This window comes from Littorina saxatilis, linkage group LG12, assembly GCF_037325665.1.
Source record: "Littorina saxatilis isolate snail1 linkage group LG12, US_GU_Lsax_2.0, whole genome shotgun sequence".
NCBI lineage: Eukaryota > Metazoa > Mollusca > Gastropoda > Littorinimorpha > Littorinidae > Littorina > Littorina saxatilis.
In genome coordinates, this window is record NC_090256.1 from 8903323 (window position 1) to 8924789 (window position 21467).

The 21467-nt window shown below is 43.9% G+C and overlaps 1 protein-coding gene across 6 annotated transcripts in view; it reads right to left on the reverse strand.

Annotated features, from left to right (window-relative positions):
- Positions 1 to 21467, reverse strand: part of LOC138981201 (histone deacetylase 4-like) — a 158328-nt gene that overhangs the window by 15248 nt on the left and 121613 nt on the right. For 5 of the 6 annotated variants that reach the window (XM_070354042.1, XM_070354044.1, XM_070354043.1 and 2 more), the window contains 9 exons: positions 20215 to 20373; positions 17907 to 18144; positions 14125 to 14258; positions 12487 to 12592; positions 11737 to 11837; positions 7860 to 7913; positions 7190 to 7245; positions 5837 to 5924; positions 5273 to 5490 (listed from right to left, as the gene is read on the reverse strand). In XM_070354042.1, coding sequence (XP_070210143.1) covers positions 5273 to 5490; positions 5837 to 5924; positions 7190 to 7245; positions 7860 to 7913; positions 11737 to 11837; positions 12487 to 12592; positions 14125 to 14258; positions 17907 to 18144; positions 20215 to 20373 — 1154 coding nt within the window. The remainder of the gene's footprint in view (positions 1 to 5272; positions 5491 to 5836; positions 5925 to 7189; positions 7246 to 7859; positions 7914 to 11736; positions 11838 to 12486; positions 12593 to 14124; positions 14259 to 17906; positions 18145 to 20214; positions 20374 to 21467) is intronic. The other variant, XM_070354046.1, reaches the window with a different exon arrangement.

Sequence of the window (21467 nt, forward strand, 5' to 3'; positions counted from 1 at the left end):
AAACATGTAAGACAGAAACGCCAAGAGCAAGCAACTTGCTCAAAAGCAGATCGTAGAGTCTGTCCTGCCCAAAGAGAGAGGACTGACTGCCCCCTTTCCCCCTTTAACTGCCACCACTTGAAGGCACGCCTATCCATTGCGGCAGTTATCTAGCTAAGGTTGACTTCAAATAGTCATTACCTCTAACCACATAAAAAGATATGAACAAGAACCTTTGTTCTAGCGACCTAAACAGATCAGTGAGAGTCAGAAAAGCTTTCAAAACTCGAAAAGTTCAATTGGCTAAATACGGCCCAATAGGAGCCAAAATATTGCAAAGAGGATCAAATTGTAAATCGGAGCTGGTTACTCCAGTTTCTGCTTATACCATTCCAGAAAATTTAGAAAGACACCTAATCACCATAGATCAGACTTTCTACAAAAGAGCTGTCTCTAGCAAAATTAGACAGAGAATGACCTTACTCCCACTTCCCTCAGAAGCTACCAGAGTAAAAATACCCGATTTCCTTGTTGATTAGCAAGGCTAGTTTTGAAAAGGATCAAAGAATCCGATCTCAAAAGCTTCAATACTAGGCAAGTCGGTACTAGAGAAAGATTTAGCTAGACCAAGGGAGGCCCCCTTAGACGTGCTAGCTAAAAAACCTCAACGTGAAAAGTTTGCGACCCAGCTGATTCAGTGCAACTGATATCGCGTAAAGCCTTACATCAAAAAATGTGGGAGATAATTCGGAAATCAAAGGCAGGTGAATCGCCACCTGCAATGAAACGGAGAGAAGAGGAATTCTTTCCGTTAATAAAAACGCCGCTTGAACCAAGCCAGTCAAAGCGACAAGTAAAACGAAGGCGCTAAACCCCTACAGGATCTCTGGCCCAAAACAGTAGAGGCAGAAGCCCAAGAGCGTCTCAAAGACTCCCGTACAGTAGACATCCGTATGACACTAGCGTGAGAAAAGACGGAGCCCTCTCGCCAGCTTTAAGAGGTCTGGCAAGCAAAATTGTACAGGCCCATACTATGCGACCCGCAGGCCGCTCAAAATAAAATCAAGTGTATCGATCTTTCATGCTTTGAGAACAGGAAAACAGGGAGAAAAAACATAAGCAAAAGGCGATAGTACCAAAAAGCAAAACCTTCTAACCGCGGCTTCTCCAATTCACCCGAAGGCGTAGAAGCGCGTGGAGAGGCAGAGTCCACTCTGAGTGGACCTTCTTGATCGACAGACTTAGAGCCCATCAAGTCATTAAGCCTCCCATAAAGGTACTTCGCTGCTAATAAGAACTCGTGTTGGTAAAACCCACACCAGAACCCTTCATGTAGAAATAAAGCACCACTATGGTGTTGTCTGCTTGAAACAACCCATTTCCAGCCCTTTGCCTGACTGCTTAACACCCAGCAAACCACAAAGGGCCATAACAAAGCTGTGATGCCTTAACCACCTAAGTTGTCCCAGCCCTGCAACTCCAGCTTACGCCTGGAGCAGATGGTTACTGGACAGAGCCACTTGCCCAGTCTCCTCATAAGAGACAAAAAACAGCCAAACCACATATGACTTAAAATAGAAATCCGAACCCTGAAGCTCAAAACACCAACATCCGTAGCCGCTTCCGATCCATTTGTGAAGCAAAATATGGAAGCAACATTCAATTGGACTCTGACAGAGACCCAAAAAGAAGGCCCTAGTGTCTCCCCCAAAACGTGGGAGTCCTAATCCCCTCCGCCCTTGTGAAAACCCAAAGGACTGAAGAAGAGCGATGCCGAGCACTAAAACTCCAGTTGACCTAACTGTCTGGAGTGAGAGAGAAAGTGTGCTTTTGTGCCCACCGCTAAGACTCCTCAGGGGAAAGAGAAGTGGGTATCTGGCCTCGAGCCCTGCCGCGACTGATAGAGCATGGAGAAAGAAGATAAAGCCCAGTCCGGCGAGCCTGAAGCTTTCCTTTGAACACAATAGAAAGCCAAGACCTGCCAAGCGTTTTCTTCCACCGCGGGCTTTTCTTGGTAAGGAAAAAAGTCCGCAAGCATAAACGCGGCTCGCAAAAGAGAACCGTCAAGCAAAGAAGAGATAAAAGTCTCGCCAAAAGAGCAATCCTTGCAGATCGAGACCTATCCTCAGACGAACAGCAAAGCTACATCCTTTATATCTGAGTCCTGACAGAACACAAAGATATCCGGAGAGGACGTAACCCCACAAGAAAGAGAACAAGCTAAAGACTTGTTCAAAGGCGAAAAACATAAAAGGGGTGCGACCCCAAACTTTCACAGCCAGGAGATCCTTGTTCTTACAGAAAGACAGATTCTCCCTGCTATAAACATCCAAAAGGATGTCTATTAAATCCGGGAAACCCGGGGCGGTTCCGTAAAAAGAACACCAGAATAAACTAAGTTCTTAGTCTTTGTGTTAACCGAGACCTACGAAAAGCGCTCAGCTAGTGACGCGCAACTTGAGCCAGTGACGCACGCTAACGCAACACCGCAGCCGGTGCCTGGCATAGCGCTGCTCATAAAGGAAGTGTTGACAAAGGAGACTTGTTTGTGAAAAAACTTCCACAAGCCCACACGCCCCCGGTAGGGGATCTAAGAACCATACGTACGAAGATCTTCCTAAAATGATCAAAGCAGCTGAAAATGAAGCCACCCACAGCAAACCTGAAGCAAGAGCCTCCCCATGAGATGCCAAAAAAGGCAGAGGTGGGGCAAAACCTCGTTAGAGAAGGCAGATTGTTCCTGAGTGGGCATATTGTTCCTGAGAAGGAGCAAAACACGCCAAAAAGATGGAGAGAAAAAGGGCAGACGACGATGCCACTACTACCCCTACGGGAAAATAGCGTGTAGCAACCCCTGCTGCCAGAGCTAACAAAGCTGGCAGCTTAGCCGACAGCAAAAGAGGCCTCTCCATCCGCCTCAGAAGCTTGTCTTCTATACCCTCCTCATCCTGTTCCTCAGTATCCCAACTATCTACGAAAGGATGAGAACCGAAAACCAATCCCGCTAAGGCGATACCTGCGAAAAAGCGGGAAAGGCCGGGAAAAATACCGTAAACCAGAACTCCGTGACCAGATCCCCCAACCACCTGTCTCATCCAACTGAAAGTCTGGAAGAGGAAGTGGATGCCGCCTGTGCAACAGCAGAGGAACCGCAGTAACAGAACCTGAAGCCAAAAGCTGAAGAGTGCCAACTGCCAACACCACAGTGTTAACGGCAGAAGGCTATACCATCCTGCAACCAGAAGCCACAGCCGCAAACGCGGAAGCGGAACCAGAAGTGGATTGATACCCATTCAGCTGCGAGTGCCAATGCACTTGCAACATGAACAGAAGAGCGAAAACAGTGCTTATTGCCACTACGGCAGCACCTTCATCTGAACAGCCGTCATGCACAACCGTGCAATCCGAAAGCTGACCCCCCACTTGACTGTAATAGTCTAGCAAAGAATCAGCCCTACTGTTCTCTTCCTGCCCCCAGGGCGGAAGCGAAAGCTGTACAGTCTGACCATAGACTTGGGACATGGCTGACTGTACTAACACTTCCGAACAGCCGTCATGCACAACCGTGCAATCCGAAAGCTGACCCCCCACTTGACTGTAATAGTCTAGCAAAGAATCAGCCCTACTGTTCTCTTCCTGCCCCCAGGGCGGAAGCGAAAGCTGTACAGTCTGACCATAGACTTGGGACATGGCTGACTGTACTAACACTTCCGTTCGCTCACCAAGGTTCGTACCCCGCACTGACCGACCGCCGGAGCGGAAATGGCCAGCACAAGTATCGGAACTTTCACCCATATAGCCAATGGCAGGGGTTACTTCCTCTTGGCAACGCGCTGCACTTTCACCGGAGAACCCGGCTACTAATGCAGCAAACATACCTCTAGAATGACGAGAGACACCAGAAGACCGAACGCTCGTCAGCACCGCAAGTCCACCATCAACGTCCTGCACCGCATGCACGTCAACACGAGAAACAGTGGCCGAAGGCGAAGAAAGCACCTTAGCCAGAGAGGCCACCCCAGCCACGCCCCCCGGAAGGGCACGCAGCTCCGCTTTCGTCGACGCTACTTCTTCAGCCAAAGACGAAATCTGTGTACTAAGGGAGAGAAGCAAAGTGGCCACGTCCGCAGACGCAAGCCCGAGATTCACAGCAACAGGAGCCGCTTTAACCGGCTTATCAACATGAACAATCTTGTCTGCCGGTTTACCGGGCAAAATGGAAGCAGAGGGCATGTCAACAACATTTTCACAGTTTTATTTGATAAAGATTCTAACACCGGAACGACAGTCTGTCCCGACTGTTAAGCTTTACGAGGCGTTTTTCTAGGTGGGGTAGACTCAGCAGCTACCAGCTTAGAAGACTGCCTCTTCTTGACGTTATCCGCCATGGCCAAAAACAACTCACAAAAAATTTTCTCAAGAAAAATTTCACAAGTCAAACAAGGCCACAAAACGCCTACAAAATCACGAAAAATCAAAACGATCTCACCTCACATAGTCGCGAAGACAAGACAACAAGAAGAAACCAAGGAGAAAGACCCCAGTCCGAAGACCAAGTATCAAGGCTGAAGAAATCAGCCGGAGCATACAGCACTGCGACCAGCTAGCTGACCGCTGGGTTTTGGAAAATGATGCAAATGGCGGCGTATGTGCGCGCATACGGAAGTCAGACAGGTAGTTAGTCTGGCATTATGGGATGGGTCACTCTTTTTTAGAGTGGCTTCCCTTGTTACCAAGGGGACGTATACAGCGTTGCTAAGCACTGAACTAGGGTTAATTGCTATATGTGAGTTGGGTAAGATATGTAATTTAATGTGCGTTTTGAACTATCTTTTTTTTCTGGCGGTACTGACAATATCGTTATTGAAACAATCCCAGTGCACTAAGGGATTTATAGAGCAAATCTTGAAAATAATTATTGAACTCAGCGCTATGCACTTTGTTCAATAATGAATTTTCTTGATTTGCTCTATAAATCCCTTTGTGCACTGGGATGTCTCAATAACTTAAATTATCATTTCACGCGTTCCCTGAGATACGAATAAGTTTTTGAGATTAGAGTCCAACCTTTTCCTGGGTTATTTAAAGTCAAGCAGGTCAACAAATGTAGACATCACATGCAGAAAGGGGCATCTCTGAATCTTGCCTGTGTAAGATTACACAGGACACAAGCTGTGACTACAGAGTAGAACAAGTTCCACCCACATGCAGAAAGGGGCATCTCTGAATCTTGCCTGTGTAAGATTACACAGGACACAAGCTGTGACTACAGAGTAGAACAAGTTCCACCCACCTGAACGCTGTCAGATATTCGGCGTCCCCCATGGGAGGGTTGAGTCCGCCCCCAAAGGCTATGTTAACGTTGTAACCCTGGCCAGACTCTGATCCGCATTCCGTGGGTGCTCCTGTACCGGGGAAGAAGTTGCCGTTGTCGTGGCGATGGATGGACAGGTAGAGGATGTGAGGGTCGTCGTAAAACATTTGCTGAGTGCCGTTGCCGTGGTGCACGTCCTGAGGTTTGCACACAAATAGAATAGATAATGCTGGGTTCATCTCTTGAACAAGCATATGTGTGTGTGTGTGGTGTGTGTGTGTGTGTGTGTATGTGTGTCTGTGAGTGTGTGAGTGAATGAATGAGTGTGTGTGTGAGCAAGTGTGTGTGTATGTGTGTGTGTGTGTGTGTGCGTGCATGCGTTTGCATTCTTGCATGCCTGCGTTGTGCGTGTGACTGTGCGTATGTATGCATGCATGCATGCATGTCTGTGTGTGTATATCTATCTGTATGTAAGCTTTGTGTGAGTGCATGGAGGAGTGGCAGTGAAAGAATGACTGATAACAATACAAAACTTCAACTTACCCAGTCAACAATAAGAACCTTGTTCAGTTTGTATTTTTCCCTCATCTGCTTTGCAGCAATAGCAATGGAGTTGAAGTAGCAGAAACCCCTGTCAAAACAGAAAATAACATTCATGTCAAATCATAAAGTCTGTATAAAAAAGAAAATCAATTCCATAAATGTTCTATTTCCTAGAAACAAAAGCTTTTTTTTTTTTGTGGTCAGTTGTGCTTACACAGTTTTGTTCTTCATAGACACGAGCAATTAGTTCCAAACAAAGTGTGATTGGTTCATTATGGTTGTTGTCTGGCCATAACACCAAAACTTATTTCAAATCGCTGAAAAACTTTATGGTGGGGGGAAGGTGATGCCAAAACCTTTAGAAAAACCGTCAACACTTTTATGGCCGCTTCATCTGATTTAGCTAAGACATTAAATTCTGGCAACATACTTGTCCATGCAAAACAAATACAAATAGACAAGCAAAAAAAACCAAGAAAGAACCCACCACCACCACCACCCCCCAAGAAAAGTATGAAACAAGAAGGGCAAAGCCCATACGACTCACATGCTTTACACATTTTTCCTAACAAAATACGTGTGACCTTGACCCAAGGTCAAGGTCATCCAAGGTCATGCAACACAAAGCTGTTAATTCAAGACATAGGAAGTACAATGGTGCTTATTGGCTCTTTCTACCATGAGATATGGTCACTTTTAGTGGTTCACTACCTTATTTTGGTCACATTTCATAAGGGTCAAAATGACCTTGACCTTGATCATATGTGACCAAATGTGTCTCATGATGAAAGCATAACATGTGCCCCACATAATTTTTAAGTTTGAAACAGTTATCTTCCATAGTTCAGGGTCAAGGTCACTTCAAAATATGTATACAATCCAACTTTGAAGAGCTCCTGTGACCTTGACCTTGAAGCAAGGTAAACCAAACTGGTGTCAAAAGATGGGGCTTACTTTGCCCAATATATCATATATAGGTGAGGTATTCAATCTCAAAAACTTCAGAGAAAATGTGAAAAATGTGAAAAATAGCTGTTTTTTAGGCAACATTTATGGCCCCTGCGACCTTGACCTTGAAGCAAGGTCAAGATGCTATGTATGTTTTTTGGGGCCTTGTCATCATACACCATCTTGCCAAATTTGGTACTGATAGACTGAATAGTGTCCAAGAAATATCCAACGTTAAAGTTTTCCGGACGGACGGACGGACGGACGGACGGACGGACGACTCGGGTGAGTACATAGACTCACTTTTGCTTCGCATGTGAGTCAAAAATCCGTCACTCTTCTCCAATTACATATATGATCTGATACATCATATAACACATCAGAAAACACCAGAAGTGAACTTACATAGCCTGGTCCTTCTCTGCATGGTGGCCTGGTGGACGGACAATGGCAAATCCATTCTGGAAAGAAACCCGCCAAATGTTAAATTATTGTCACGCACACACCTCAACAAGCAGCAACTATTTCTTTTCCAGGGCTCCTACTGAAAAAACCCAGAATAATCCCCGAAATTCTACGTTATTTTGAAAAGATTTTGAAATTTACAGCCAAAATAATACAATCTGACGCAAATCTGAGCACATTTATAGGTATCTCCGTTTATCATTTCTCAGAAATCCATGAATTTGCAGAAAATAAGATATATTTTATGTATGTAACCGCCCGACACTGCATGGCAATTTTCCTTGTTTTTATCAGGACAGTACAATTTTGAGTCTTGAGTCTTGAAAAAATGAGAGCCCTGTATTTAACAAATCCAAAAACAAAGAGACTGCCAACGTTCCAAATTCATTCGCTCGGCTTCCTGACGAGTGGGCGAAAACTGATTCTATCAAGAAAAGTTTTGAGTGAATATTTGTTTGTCTGTTCACCTAAAAGACCGTTGGGTTGAAATATCTGTGAATGTATAGTTTTGTCAATAACAAACGTTCCAACAACCTACCTTTCTTGTTTTTTGAACCTGTATTTAACATTTACCGAGTCATTTGATGCTGACTGGGTTACAAACACTCACCTTCAGGTCGCCAGAAACAACCCGTGCAGCCATCTCTGTCACGCAGCCTGCCGCCTGCACAAGCAACCACCACAATTCAAACAGCGCTCAGAAGAAAAATGAGCAAACACAGTTCTACCCCAAAGCCCAGCATGGAAAAGTGTCAGTGAGCTGTTTGTAACTGTCTCAGTACAGGAAAGTGTCAGTGAGCTGTTTGTAACTGTCTCAGTACAGGAAAGTGTCAGTGAGCTGTTTGTAACTGTCTCAGTACAGGAAAGTGTCAGTGAGCTGTTTGTAACTGTCTCAGTACAGGAAAGTGTCAGTGAGCTGTTTGTAACTGTCTCAGTACAGGAAAGTGTCAGTGAGCTGTTTGTAACTGTCTCAGTACAGGAAAGTGTCAGTGAGCTGTTTGTAACTGTCTCAGTACAGGAAAGTGTCAGTGAGCTGTTTGTAACTGTCTCAGTACAGGAAAGTGTCAGTGAGCTGTTTGTAACTGTCTCTGTACAGGAAAGTGTCAGTGAGCTGTTTGTAACTGTCTCTGTACAGGAAAGTGTCAGTGAGCTGTTTGTAACTGTCTCAGTACAGGAAAGTGTCAGTGAGCTGTTTGTAACTGTCTCAGTACAGGAAAGTGTCAGTGAGCTGTTTGTAACTGTCTCAGTACAGGAAAGTGTCAGTGAGCTGTTTGTAACTGTCTCAGTACAGGAAAGTGTCAGTGAGCTGTTTGTAACTGTCTCAGTACAGGAAAGTGTCAGTGAGCTGTTTGTAACTGTCTCAGTACAGGAAAGTGTCAGTGAGCTGTTTGTAACTGTCTCAGTACAGGAAAGTGTCAGTGAGCTGTTTGTAACTGTCTCAGTACAGGAAAGTGTCAGTGAGCTGTTTGTAACTGTCTCAGTACAGGAAAGTGTCAGTGAGCTGTTTGTAACTGTCTCAGTACAGGAAAGTGTCAGTGAGCTGTTTGTAACTGTCTCAGTACAGGAAAGTGTCAGTGAGCTGTTTGTAACTGTCTCAGTACAGGAAAGTGTCAGTGAGCTGTTTGTAACTGTCTCAGTACAGGAAAGTGTCAGTGAGCTGTTTGTAACTGTCTCAGTACAGGAAAGTGTCAGTGAGCTGTTTGTAACTGTCTCAGTACAGGAAAGTGTCAGTGAGCTGTTTGTAACTGTCTCTGTACAGGAAAGTGTCAGTGAGCTGTTTGTAACTGTCTCTGTACAGGAAAGTGTCAGTGAGCTGTTTGTAACTGTCTCAGTACAGGAAAGTGTCAGTGAGCTGTTTGTAACTGTCTCTGTACAGGAAAGTGTCAGTGAGCTGTTTGTAACTGTCTCAGTACAGGAAAGTGTCAGTGAGCTGTTTGTAACTGTCTCTGTACAGGAAAGTGTCAGTGAGCTGTTTGTAACTGTCTCTGTACAGGAAAGTGTCAGTGAGCTGTTTGTAACTGTCTCTGTACAGGAAAGTGTCAGTGAGCTGTTTGTAACTGTCTCAGTACAGGAAAGTGTCAGTGAGCTGTTTGTAACTGTCTCTGTACAGGAAAGTGTCAGTGAGCTGTTTGTAACTGTCTCTGTACAGGAAAGTGTCAGTGAACTGTTTGTAACTGTCTCAGTACAGGCAGGGGTGGGACTCTCTTGTGATGAAAAAAGAGGAAATACCTTTTTTCTAGGACAATTTTTTTTTAAATGGTACATTAAAATCTGTGCAATCTGGTGCATTTTGAAAGTAAAATTATAGTTGTTTGGATCAGGTAAAAAAGACATTCTCCTCACTCCCCCCCCCCCCCCCCAAAAAAAAAAAAATAACCACCCACAAAAAAAACAACAACACCAACAACAATCACACAACCCAACCAAACAAAAAACACACTTTCACACAACAATGATAGCATTGTAATGGTGCATATTTACGTAATGAACCATGTATCAATAATCCAATACTGGAAATAGTATGACGCGGAAAAAAAGATGACTCCAGCGGAATTCGTAAGTTGTGTCCATGGAAATCCGCGGAATCGCGGAAAAGTCCCACCCCTGACAGGGGAACCCCCTTCTCACGACCCCCCAATGTAAGACCTCCCTTTTAAGACCTTACTTTTAGGGCGGGGATGTAGCTCAGTCGGTATCCAGTTGGCCGCTGTCAGCGTGAGTTCGTCCCCACGTTCGGCGAGAGATTTATTTCTCAGAGTCAACTTTGTGTGCAGACTCTCCTCGGTGTCCGAACACCCCCCGTGTGTATACGCAAGCACAAGACCAAGTGCGCACGAAAAAGATCCTGTAATCCATGTCAGAGTTCGGTGGGTTATAGAAACACAAAAATACCCAGCATGCTTCCTCCGAAAACGACGTATGGCTGCCTAAATGGCGGGGTAAAAAACGGTCATACACGTAAAATTCCACTCGTGCAAAAAACACGAGTGTACGTGGGAGTTTGAGCCCACGAACGCAGAAGAAGAAGAAGAAGGAGACCTTACTTTTTCAGATTGTCTGTTCATAACCTCTGTTAATTTCCCTCCTTTTTGACTCACATGCGAAGCAAAAGTGAGTCTATGTACTCACCCGAGTCGTCCGTCCGTCCGTCCGTCCGGACGTCCGTCCGTCCGAAAAACTTTAACGTTGGATATTTCTTGGACACTATTCAGTCTATCAGTACCAAATTTGGCAAGATGGTGTATGATGACAAGGCCCCAAAAAACATACATAGCATCTTGACCTTGCTTCAAGGTCAAGGTCGCAGGGGCCATAAATGTTGCCTAAAAAACAGCTATTTTTCACATTTTTCCCATTTTCTCTGAAGTTTTTGAGATTGAATACCTCACCTATATATGATATATAGGGCAAAGTAAGCCCCATCTTTTGATACCAGTTTGGTTTACCTTGCTTCAAGGTCAAGGTCACAGGAGCTCTTCAAAGTTGGATTGTATACATATTTTGAAGTGACCTTGACCCTGAACTATGGAAGATAACTGTTTCAAACTTAAAAATTATGTGGGGCACATGTTATGCTTTCATCATGAGACACATTTGGTCACATATGATCAAGGTCAAGGTCAATTTGACCCTTATGAAATGTGACCAAAATAAGGTAGTGAACCACTAAAAGTGACCATATCTCATGGTAGAAAGAGCCAATAAGCACCATTGTACTTCCTATGTCTTGAATTAACAGCTTTGTGTTGCATTACCTTGGATGACCTTGACCTTGGGTCAAGGTCACATGTATTTTGGTAGGAAAAATGTGTAAAGCATGTGAGTCGTATGGGCTTTGCCCTTCTTGTTAAGACCTGATTTTCTCCTCCGAAAGCGGCGTATGGCTGCCTAAATGGCGGGGTAAAAACGGTCATACACGTAAAATTCCACTCGTGCAAACCACGAGTGCATGTGGGAGTTTCAGCCCACGAACGCAGAAGAAGAAGACCTGATTTTCTCAGATTTGTTGAGGTCTTAAAAGGGGGTTCCACTGTAGAGTTGTCTTTGAGATTTAATACAATGTTAAATTTCATGACTAAATACTGAACAGTCAGATTCTCAGGTGTAATCGTCAGCTAAGCAGCTGTTACACCATGTATATGATTTTTTCTTTCGTATGAAGTAAATAATGAGTGACCAGGTAAAAAATCCAGGAGTAACAAGCAGCCAAATGTTGCAATGTTGCTGTATACTGGCCTTTGATATTATTATGCTATAACTAATAGATGCTGTTGCGTTGTGCTATGCTAAATTGGGTTTTTTGTCCCCAGTACTAGTGTCTGTTTGGGACATGATGTGGTTATGTTGCATTGTAATTTTATTGTGTTTCTTTTGTGTTATTGTAAAGAGGCTCCCGGACGATTTTGTGGTTTACGCTATAGAAACACATTTTATTATTACCCCATGTAATATACATGAAAGAGAAAACTAGATGTAAATGGTCTCACCATTCTTGCAGCAGTAGATGTGTGCATGTCATTCCACACTGTGTCAGAATCCACACCAATGCCCCCACACAGCAAGAAACAGAACCTCATGGGTAAGTTCTCTGCAAAACAGTCATGTCAACCAGAATGTAAGTTCACAGTGGCAACATGATTTGTGAACACATGCTGAGTAATACGTAAGTTCTCTGCAAAACATAAATGTCAGCAAGTATAATATGTCTACAGACTACAGTATGAAAATTATTTCCAAAATATTGCTCAATCTACAACAGACCTTTTTTCTTTTCATGTAATCACCATGCTCATTCCAATCAAATTCGTCCACACATCTCTGCTAAACTCATTGTCTCCCAGGTACGAATATATCCGTACCCACTCATATGGCTCTATCTGACCTGGTACTGATATATCTGTACACACAGTCACTTCAGTCGCTTCCTGTAACGTCAATCTAAAGCCTGCATTCCATCGTGTTGATACACAGTTCCTACACAGTTACTACAATTCTGATCGACCTGCTGCAGCACAGCTGGTCTCGGCTAAAAAAAAACTTGGTCAACATAGGTGGGGTAGAAAGTGTTAACAGATGTCACTACTAGTAGTAGGCATAGTGTCAGTCCAGGAAGACTGGCGTTGCGGTCTGGATGCTTCTGGTACAGCGTCGTGTGTGGCTTCTCAGGCCGATGAGGGATCGAGTGACATCATTACCAGCTAAGTAACCAGCTAGCTAACCTTAGGATAACAACTCACCCATCAAACGTTGTCTGTTGTAAGGGTTGCCTCCAAATATCTCAGCATACAAGCCTGAATGGCAGCTTTGTAGTTCTTCCAGGGTAGCTTTTCGGCTTCGCATCCTCTGCAAAATCAAGAAACGTGGTGTTAACAGAATACGGGGCTCGTTATGAGAATGTCACAATCTTAAACAAACGAGGCAGTCAAGCGCTGTTTAGAGATCTGATCAACAAAGGGAAGTAAGCACTGTTTAGAGATCTGATAAACAAAGGGAAGTAAGCACTCTACATGTATACAACATGTGAAATAAAGTAAGCATTGAAATTAACATTAAGCGACTGTCATCCCCAAAGAGGATGAAAGTCGCTGTTCATTTCATTGTAGTTATTCTCTCAGGTGCTAGGAGAATGGGTCAGAAGAACTCTCACTTACTCTATTACATATGTCATATGCATTCAGAGCGTTTACTTCCCTTTGTTTATCAGATTTCAGAATGTCCGACTTCTTGACAAACATGGCATAAGGAGCACACTTTCACGGACAGCTGTTGTGCAACTCCATACACAACCATTCTTCTTCTGCGTTCGTGGGCTGAAACTCCCACAGAATTTTACGTGTGTGACCGTTTTTACCCCGCCATTAAGGCAGCCATACGCCGCTTTCGGAGGAAGCATGCTGGGTATTTTTGTGTTTCTATAACCCACCGAACTCTGACATGGTTTACAGGATCTTTTCTGTGCGCACACGAAGGGAGATAAGCCACTAGCAGGTCTGCACATAAGTTGACCTGGGAGATCGGAAAAATCTCCACACTTAACCCACGACCTTCCGATTAAGAGGCCGACGTCTTACCACCATGCCACAGCGCCCGTCTCATACACAACCATTAACAGGGATGTCATTTGGCACATGCAGTCGCCAAAACGCCATAACTTCTTTCTTATCACTGAAAACTTTGCCATCATTCCAGCAGATGATGCTGAATCTTCTTCACGCTGGGGCAAAGGTGACACAAAGGACTTGCTTAAACTTTCAAAATTAAATCGTCAATTAAAATTTTACAGCCGTTCCGGCAAATTTGCATAAGAAAGTAAATCCTAGCAGCATCCCTGATTATTGACCGTAAAGTCCATGCCACGAACACACTCAAATCTAATAATGCAAATGAGTGGTGTACACAGTGGAATCCCTCACTTCAGACCCCCCAATCTAAGACTTCCTTGCCCCCCCTTTTAAGACCTTGTATTTTCAGATTTTTTTTATTATTAACCTCTGCAAGTTTACCTCAAATTTCAGACTCTCTCCAATTAAAAACCTGATTTTCTCTGCATTTTTCAGGTCTTAAAAGTGGGGTTCCGTTGCATACCTGCCAGCACACCACAGACTTACTTTACTTACTTACTGCCTGTTATGCCGGTTGGCATGTAAGGCATCAGCACACCACAAAGCCACAGTGAAATATTGTGCAGTAGAACCCCCCTTATAAGACCCCGCAGTCTAAGACCCCCTCCCTTTTAAGACCTTATTTTTTCAGATTTTCTGTTGATACCCTGTGTAAATGGACCTCTTTTTTAAGACTCCCTCCTTCTTAAGACCTGATTTGTTGAGGTCTTAAAAGGGGGGTTCCACTGTAAAAAGGGTGAGGGGTGTACATACCTCGCAGCGTGTGACAAGGCCAACCTCGGTGAGACGGTCCCAGATGCTCACGATACGGCCGGCGTGTTCCAGGTGGTTGTCGTTGTTGTTGCAGGAGCATTGGTGCTTCAGCATAATTGTATCGTACGCCAGACCTGAACACACATAGACAGCATGATGTAGACTGACTCAGCAACATACGCCAGACCTGAACACACATAGACAGCATGATGTAGACTGACTCAGCAACATACGCCAGACCTGAACACACATAGACAGCATGATGTACTGACTGAGCAACATACGCAAGACCTGAACACACATAGACAGCATGATGTACTGACTCAGCAACATACGCCAGACCTGAACACACATAGACAGCATGATGTAGACTGACTCAGCAACATACGCCAGACCTGAACACACATAGACAGCATGATGTAGACTGACTCAGCAACAGACGCCAGACCTGAACACACATAGACAGCATGATGTAGACTGACTCAGCAACAGACGCCAGACCTGAACACACATAGACAGCATGATGTAGACTGACTCAGCAACATACACTAGACCTGAACACACATAGACAGCATGATGTAGACTGACTCAGCAACATACGCCAGACCTGAACACACATAGACAGCATGATGTAGACTGACTCAGCAACAGACGCCAGACCTGAACACACATAGACAGCATGATGTAGACTGACTCAGCAACATACGCCACACCTGAATACACATAGACAGCATGATGTAGACTGACTCAGCAACAGACGCCAGACCTGAACACACATAGACAGCATGATGTAGACTGACTCAGCAACATACGCCAGACCTGAACACACATAGACAGCATGATGTAGACTGACTCAGCAACATACGCCAGACCTGAACACACATAGACAGCATGATGTAGACTGACTCAGCAACATACGCCAGACCTGAACACACATAGACAGCATGATGTAGACTGACTGAGCAACATACGCCAGACCTGAACACACATAGACAGCATGATGTAGACTGACTCAGCAACATACGCCAGACCTGAACACACATTGACAGCATGATGTAGACCGACTGAGCAACACACGCCAGACCTGAACACACATAGACAGCATGATGTAGACTGACTGAGCAACACACGCCAGACCTGAACACACATAGACAGCATGATGTACTGACTGAGCAACAGACGCCAGACCTGAACACACATAGACAGCATGATGTAGACTGACTCAGCAACAGACGCCAGACCTGAACACACATAGACAGCATGATGTAGACTGACTCAGCAACATACACTAGACCTGAACACACATAGACAGCATGATGTAGACTGACTGAGCAACATACGCCAGACCTGAACACACATAGATAGCATGATGTAGACTGACTCAGCAACAGACGCCAGACCTGAACACACATAGACAGCATGATGTAGACTGACTCAGCAACACACGCCAGACCTGAACACACATAGACAGCATGATGTAGACTGACTCAGCAACAGACGCCAGACCTGAACACACATAGACAGCATGATGTAGACTGACTCAGCAACATACGCCAGACCTGAACACACATAGACAGCATGATGTAGACGGACTCAGCAACATACGCTAGACCTGAACACACATAGACAGCATGATGTAGACTGACTCAGCAACAGACGCCAGACCTGAACACACATAGACAGCATGATGTAGACTGACTGAGCAACATACGCCAGACCTGAACACACATAGACAGCATGATGTAGACTGACTCAGCAACATACGCCAGACCTGAACACACATAGACAGCATGATGTAGACTGACTCAGCAACAGACGCCAGACCTGAACACACATAGACAGCATGATGTAGACTGACTCAGCAACAGACGCCAGACCTGAACACACATAGACAGCATGATGTAGACTGACTCAGCAACAGACGCCAGACCTGAACACACATAGACAGCATGATGTAGACTGACTGAGCAACACACGCCAGACCTGAACACACATAGACAGCATGATGTAGACTGACTCAGCAACAGACGCCAGACCTGAACACACATAGACAGCATGATGTAGACTGACTCAGCAACAGACGCCAGACCTGAACACACATAGACAGCATGATGTAGACTGACTCAGCAACAGACGCCAGACCTGAACACACATAGACAGCATGATGTAGACTGACTGAGCAACACACGCCAGACCTGAACACACATAGACAGCATGATGTAGACTGACTCAGCAACAGACGCCAGACCTGAACACACATAGACAGCATGATGTAGACTGACTCAGCAACAGACGCCAGACCTGAACACACATAGACAGCATGATGTAGACTGACTCAGCAACAGACGCCAGACCTGAACACACATAGACAGCATGATGTAGACTGACTGAGCAACACACGCCAGACCTGAACACACATAGACAGCATGATGTAGACTGACTCAGCAACAGACGCCAGACCTGAACACACATAGACAGCATGATGTAGACTGACTCAGCAACATACGCCAGACCTAAACACACATAGACAGCATGATGTAGACTGACTGAGCAACACACGCCAGACCTGAACACACATAGACAGCATGATGTAGACTGACTGAGCAACACACGCCAGACCTGAACACACATAGACAGCATGATGTAGACTGACTCAGCAACAGACGCCAGACCTGAACACACATAGACAGCATGATGTAGACTGACTGAGCAACACACGCCAGACCTGAACACACATAGACAGCATGATGTAGACTGACTCAGCAACAGACGCCAGACCTGAACACACATAGACAGCATGATGTAGACTGACTCAGCAACAGACGCCAGACCTGAACACACATAGACAGCATGATGTAGACTGACTCAGCAACAGACGCCAGACCTGAACACACATAGACAGCATGATGTAGACTGACTCAGCAACAGACGCTAGACCTGAACACACATAGACAGCATGATGTAGACTGACTCAGCAACACACGCCAGACCTGAACACACATAGACAGCATGATGTAGACTGACTCAGCAACAGACGCCAGACCTGAACACACATAGACAGCATGATGTAGACTGACTCAGCAACATACGCCAGACCTGAACACACATAGACAGCATGATGTAGACTGACTCAGCAACAGACGCCAGACCTGAACACACATAGACAGCATGATGTAGACTGACTCAGCAACACATGAAGTTCTGGGCTTAGATACACGAAGCGAAACTTGGTGCCACCCATTTGGATGGTATGCAGCCGGGCGATCGACTTAGTTGAAATAGAGATTTCTTGTGATTTCAACCAATCATACCCTGTGGCCTATTCCCACCCAGTTGGATGGCACCAACTTTCCCGTCGTGCACCACAGCCCTGAAAACTAGTACAATGAAAAACGCACATTTCAGCAATCAATTCTCTGTTCTGAACTGTATTTGTGCGGTCAAAGACCTGGGTTTTTCAGATTGTCTCCTCACAAATCAAGTCTGTACATTCACCTCCCTGTTAAAGGCTTGAAATTTTGTAAATGCTGAAATACTTTGTTGCACAAATAAAAGCACCACACACACATGCACGCTCGCACGCACACGTGCACTCACACACCCACACACACACAATCAGTGAATAAAGTACACATATCCCTTTTGAACAATTGAGAAAGATAAGTGTCTATTTCAATATCATAAACCTTGCCTTAATGCCCACCACACAGTAAAATCCCTTTAATATAATATTATGTGCAAACTGCAAATCAGAAAAAAAACGTTTTCAACAAGCAACATACCTGTGGTGAAGTTGTACGTGACAGGCCCAGGATCGGCCGGCGCCTGGGGTGGCACAGAGAAAGTGACCAGAGGAGATGACTGCGTGCGAGAGAGGGGGCGATGATGTGAGGGGCGGTGGCGACCCTTGATGATCTCCCTTTGCTGGGAGAGGAAGGCCTCGCGCTCTCGTTGCTGCTTCTCCAGTTCGCTCTGAGCCAGAGCACCTTCCTCCATCTTGCTTTCCGCCTCCTTCATCTCCTGAGAATTAAAAAGACACACTACGTGACACAAGTCAGAATATGATGGTTATATTTCTCAAAATCTTCAAATTAAAAAGACACACTATGTGACACGAGTCAGAATATGATGGTTATGTTTCTCAATATCTTCAAATTAAAAAAACCCACTGTGACGCAAGTAAAAAAATGATGGTTTTATGGACTCAATATTTTGAAAATAAAAAGACACGCCATGTGACACAAGTCAGAAATGCTGCTTTTGTTATTCACTATTTTAAAATTAAAAAGAATAGTCATGCACCCCAGAAAATGCTGTTTTCTTTTTCACTACACATATTTTGAAATTAAAAAGACACACCAAGAATAGTGCATGTGCTTTTTTCAACAGCAACATTTAGGCACTTTCCTAGAAAACACTGGGCGATAAAATAGTCTGTATTCTGTAAATCTTAACACACACCAAAACAAAAATGAATACACATTTTCTATAAGGAAATGGTTACAGAGAAGCATGCATTTTTTTTGTTACTGATACCATAATGTTCAAGATGCTAAAAAAAAGAGATAATTCCTTCCAATGTTAACCATTTCAGATTCCCACAGGTTTTATGTATGGTATTTGCAAACATACACACACTTATGCAATGCAGCCTGCGCAAGCACACCCACTTGCACAAACACAGACACGCACACACAGACACACACTCGCACACACGAACGCACGCAGCACACACACATGCAGCACACACACACACACACACACACACAATGAGGAGAGGAAACAGGAGGATGAGTCATCCAGTAACTGGACATACACTGACATGCAGACTTCTCTAGCAATTCAGTAAAAATGACATGTAAATCTGTGAACATGTTGATAAAAAATATTAACCATACATGGTCTACACTACAAAAAACTGAAACTGTTAAAAAGTTAGTGGGTTCTATCAATGTAGAGCCAACTGATATATGTCTGTTAGTTTGTTGGTTAAATTCATCAAGGTATATTCTGCAAATAACTCACACCGTTATAACATTATAAAGTTAGGCAGTTCAATTAATGCCGTGACCATTTTTTCAAAAAACATCTCGGATGATGAGCAGCCAACAAGCATTAGCACAATTATTCATTCGCTATGCTGTTAATACTACAAGAGACCATGCTGAATTAAAAGGACATGAACAAGGTAAACCTAAAAGTTTATCCAATTTAGCAAAAGCCAGCAGACAGACACTTTTTCATCAACAAACACTTTTCTACAACACTGATTCATTCAGATACACACCTGCAGTTACACAATATTGAAGTGAACAAAATCTTTTCTTCAATCTATTTATTCCTTACCAGTATCTGTGGTATATCGGACAAAAATTGAACAGACCTAGCTACCATTTAAGCTATCTTAAAGTCAAAAGTAACAACTCTCTTCCTTATCCCACGAATGTTCTTTCTGCCACAGCTACATTTATACACTACTTCATGCAGTTATGCACTTTACAGATCTACTACCAGGCTTAATTCAACAATCACTGTTACAACACACTATCAACAACAAAAATGCGCACAAAAAAGCTGCATTAAATTGCCCTGGTTTTCACAAACTCACCATGCACACACTGACAAAATGTACATACACATCTCCAATCCTCTTCTCAACGGTAGTACATGAATAGCGACTAATTCTCTTTGAGGGAATGATTGCTTCTCTTCAAGGTAACTCAATCACTGACCAAACACATTTGACATCCAACTTCTTTCACAAAAGTTTTACAAAGGGAGACAACACAAACACTGACAGAAGAAAAACTGACAGTAGCAATTGGAACATGTTTGTCCAAACCCGAAAGAAAAAACTCCCGCATAACTGTACAAGACATGAAGACAAGTAGATTTTTTTTTTAAAAAGGAAGAAGAACAAACAGAGTCGATAAGGCGACAGTACAAGGAAAACGAAAAACAAAGCAAACAAAACCAAAACACTTCCCGGCACCTTCAAACACCAACACTACAGGGACAACAACAGCACTGAAAAATACCAAAAACACAGAGAAAATGACGAGAAAAAAGTAAAAAGAAACAAAGATAAACCTCAGAAGTGGGGGCAGGAGGAAGAGGAGGAGGAGGAGGAAGAGTTGGAGGAGTAGGAGGAGGAGGAAGAGGAGGAGCTGGAGGAGCAGGACTGGGGGTTTCCTTGGTCTCTGGCCCCTTGGTCACCACCACCTCGTGTTCGTGCACCTCCTTCATTTCCTGCCAGGGGAGCAAGTCACGCGATCGTTTGTAATCAGCACAAGCACAAATCATGCAAAATCTGTGTCTATATATATTGATCAATTCGTCACGATCAATTAGTCATGTAGTTGCTTTTAATGTCAACAAGCACAAACCATGCAAAATTGGTTTCTATTAAGTCATTTCTGTCATTTGTGATGTTTTAGAACACAACCATGCACAATCAGAGTCTATCAATGAGTGATTTTGTCGTTTTTAATCAGCAACATGCAAAATCTATGTCTATGAATAAATAATTACGTAATCTTAAATTGAACAACCATAAACTATGCAAAATCAGTTTTTATCAAGTCATTCCTGTCCTTTGTGTGGCTGTTACATGGCACAAGCATTAATCAAGTAGAAACAAGTCATTTTACTTGCTTTTGAAAAGAACAAGCAAAAGCCAAACACAATCAGTTTCTACGAACTCTTTCTAGTTGTTTGTGCACGGAATGTACACAAACCAACCATGCAGTATGTTTATACAGCACGTCACACCGGAATGAATCCATACTGATCAGAGAAAGCTCAATACTAAACTTTAAAAAAATCATTATCAAACAAGCACATGCCAAAGTGGAAATGATCAGGCAAGAGAAATCCACATGTCAGTGTGTTGCTGTTTCAAGGGGAGCCCAATTACGTCTAGAATATCGTTAAAGGATGTGTAAGTTCAAAATTCAATAGCCCATAGAAATAATCATTAGCCCCAAACTGTCTTAATATTTTTCACTTCCAAAGGTAGTCTCTTTTTCCAACACCCTTTAAAAAAAAAACCTGTTAGTCAAACCAGCTGATGCAATTTGCCTGTTACAAAAATTCAGATGCACATTGAAGGATATTTGAGATTTAGAAGAAAAAAACGACGGGCGCAGTGGCATTGTGGTAAGACGTCGGCCACCTAATCGGGAGGTCGTGAGTTCGAATCCTGGTCGCTGCCGCCTGGTGGGTTAAGAGTGGAGATTTTTCCGATCTCCCAGGTCAACTTATGTGTAGACCTGCTAGTGACTTAACCCCCTTTGTGTTTACACGCAAGCACAAGACCAAGTGCGCACGAAAAAGATCCTGTA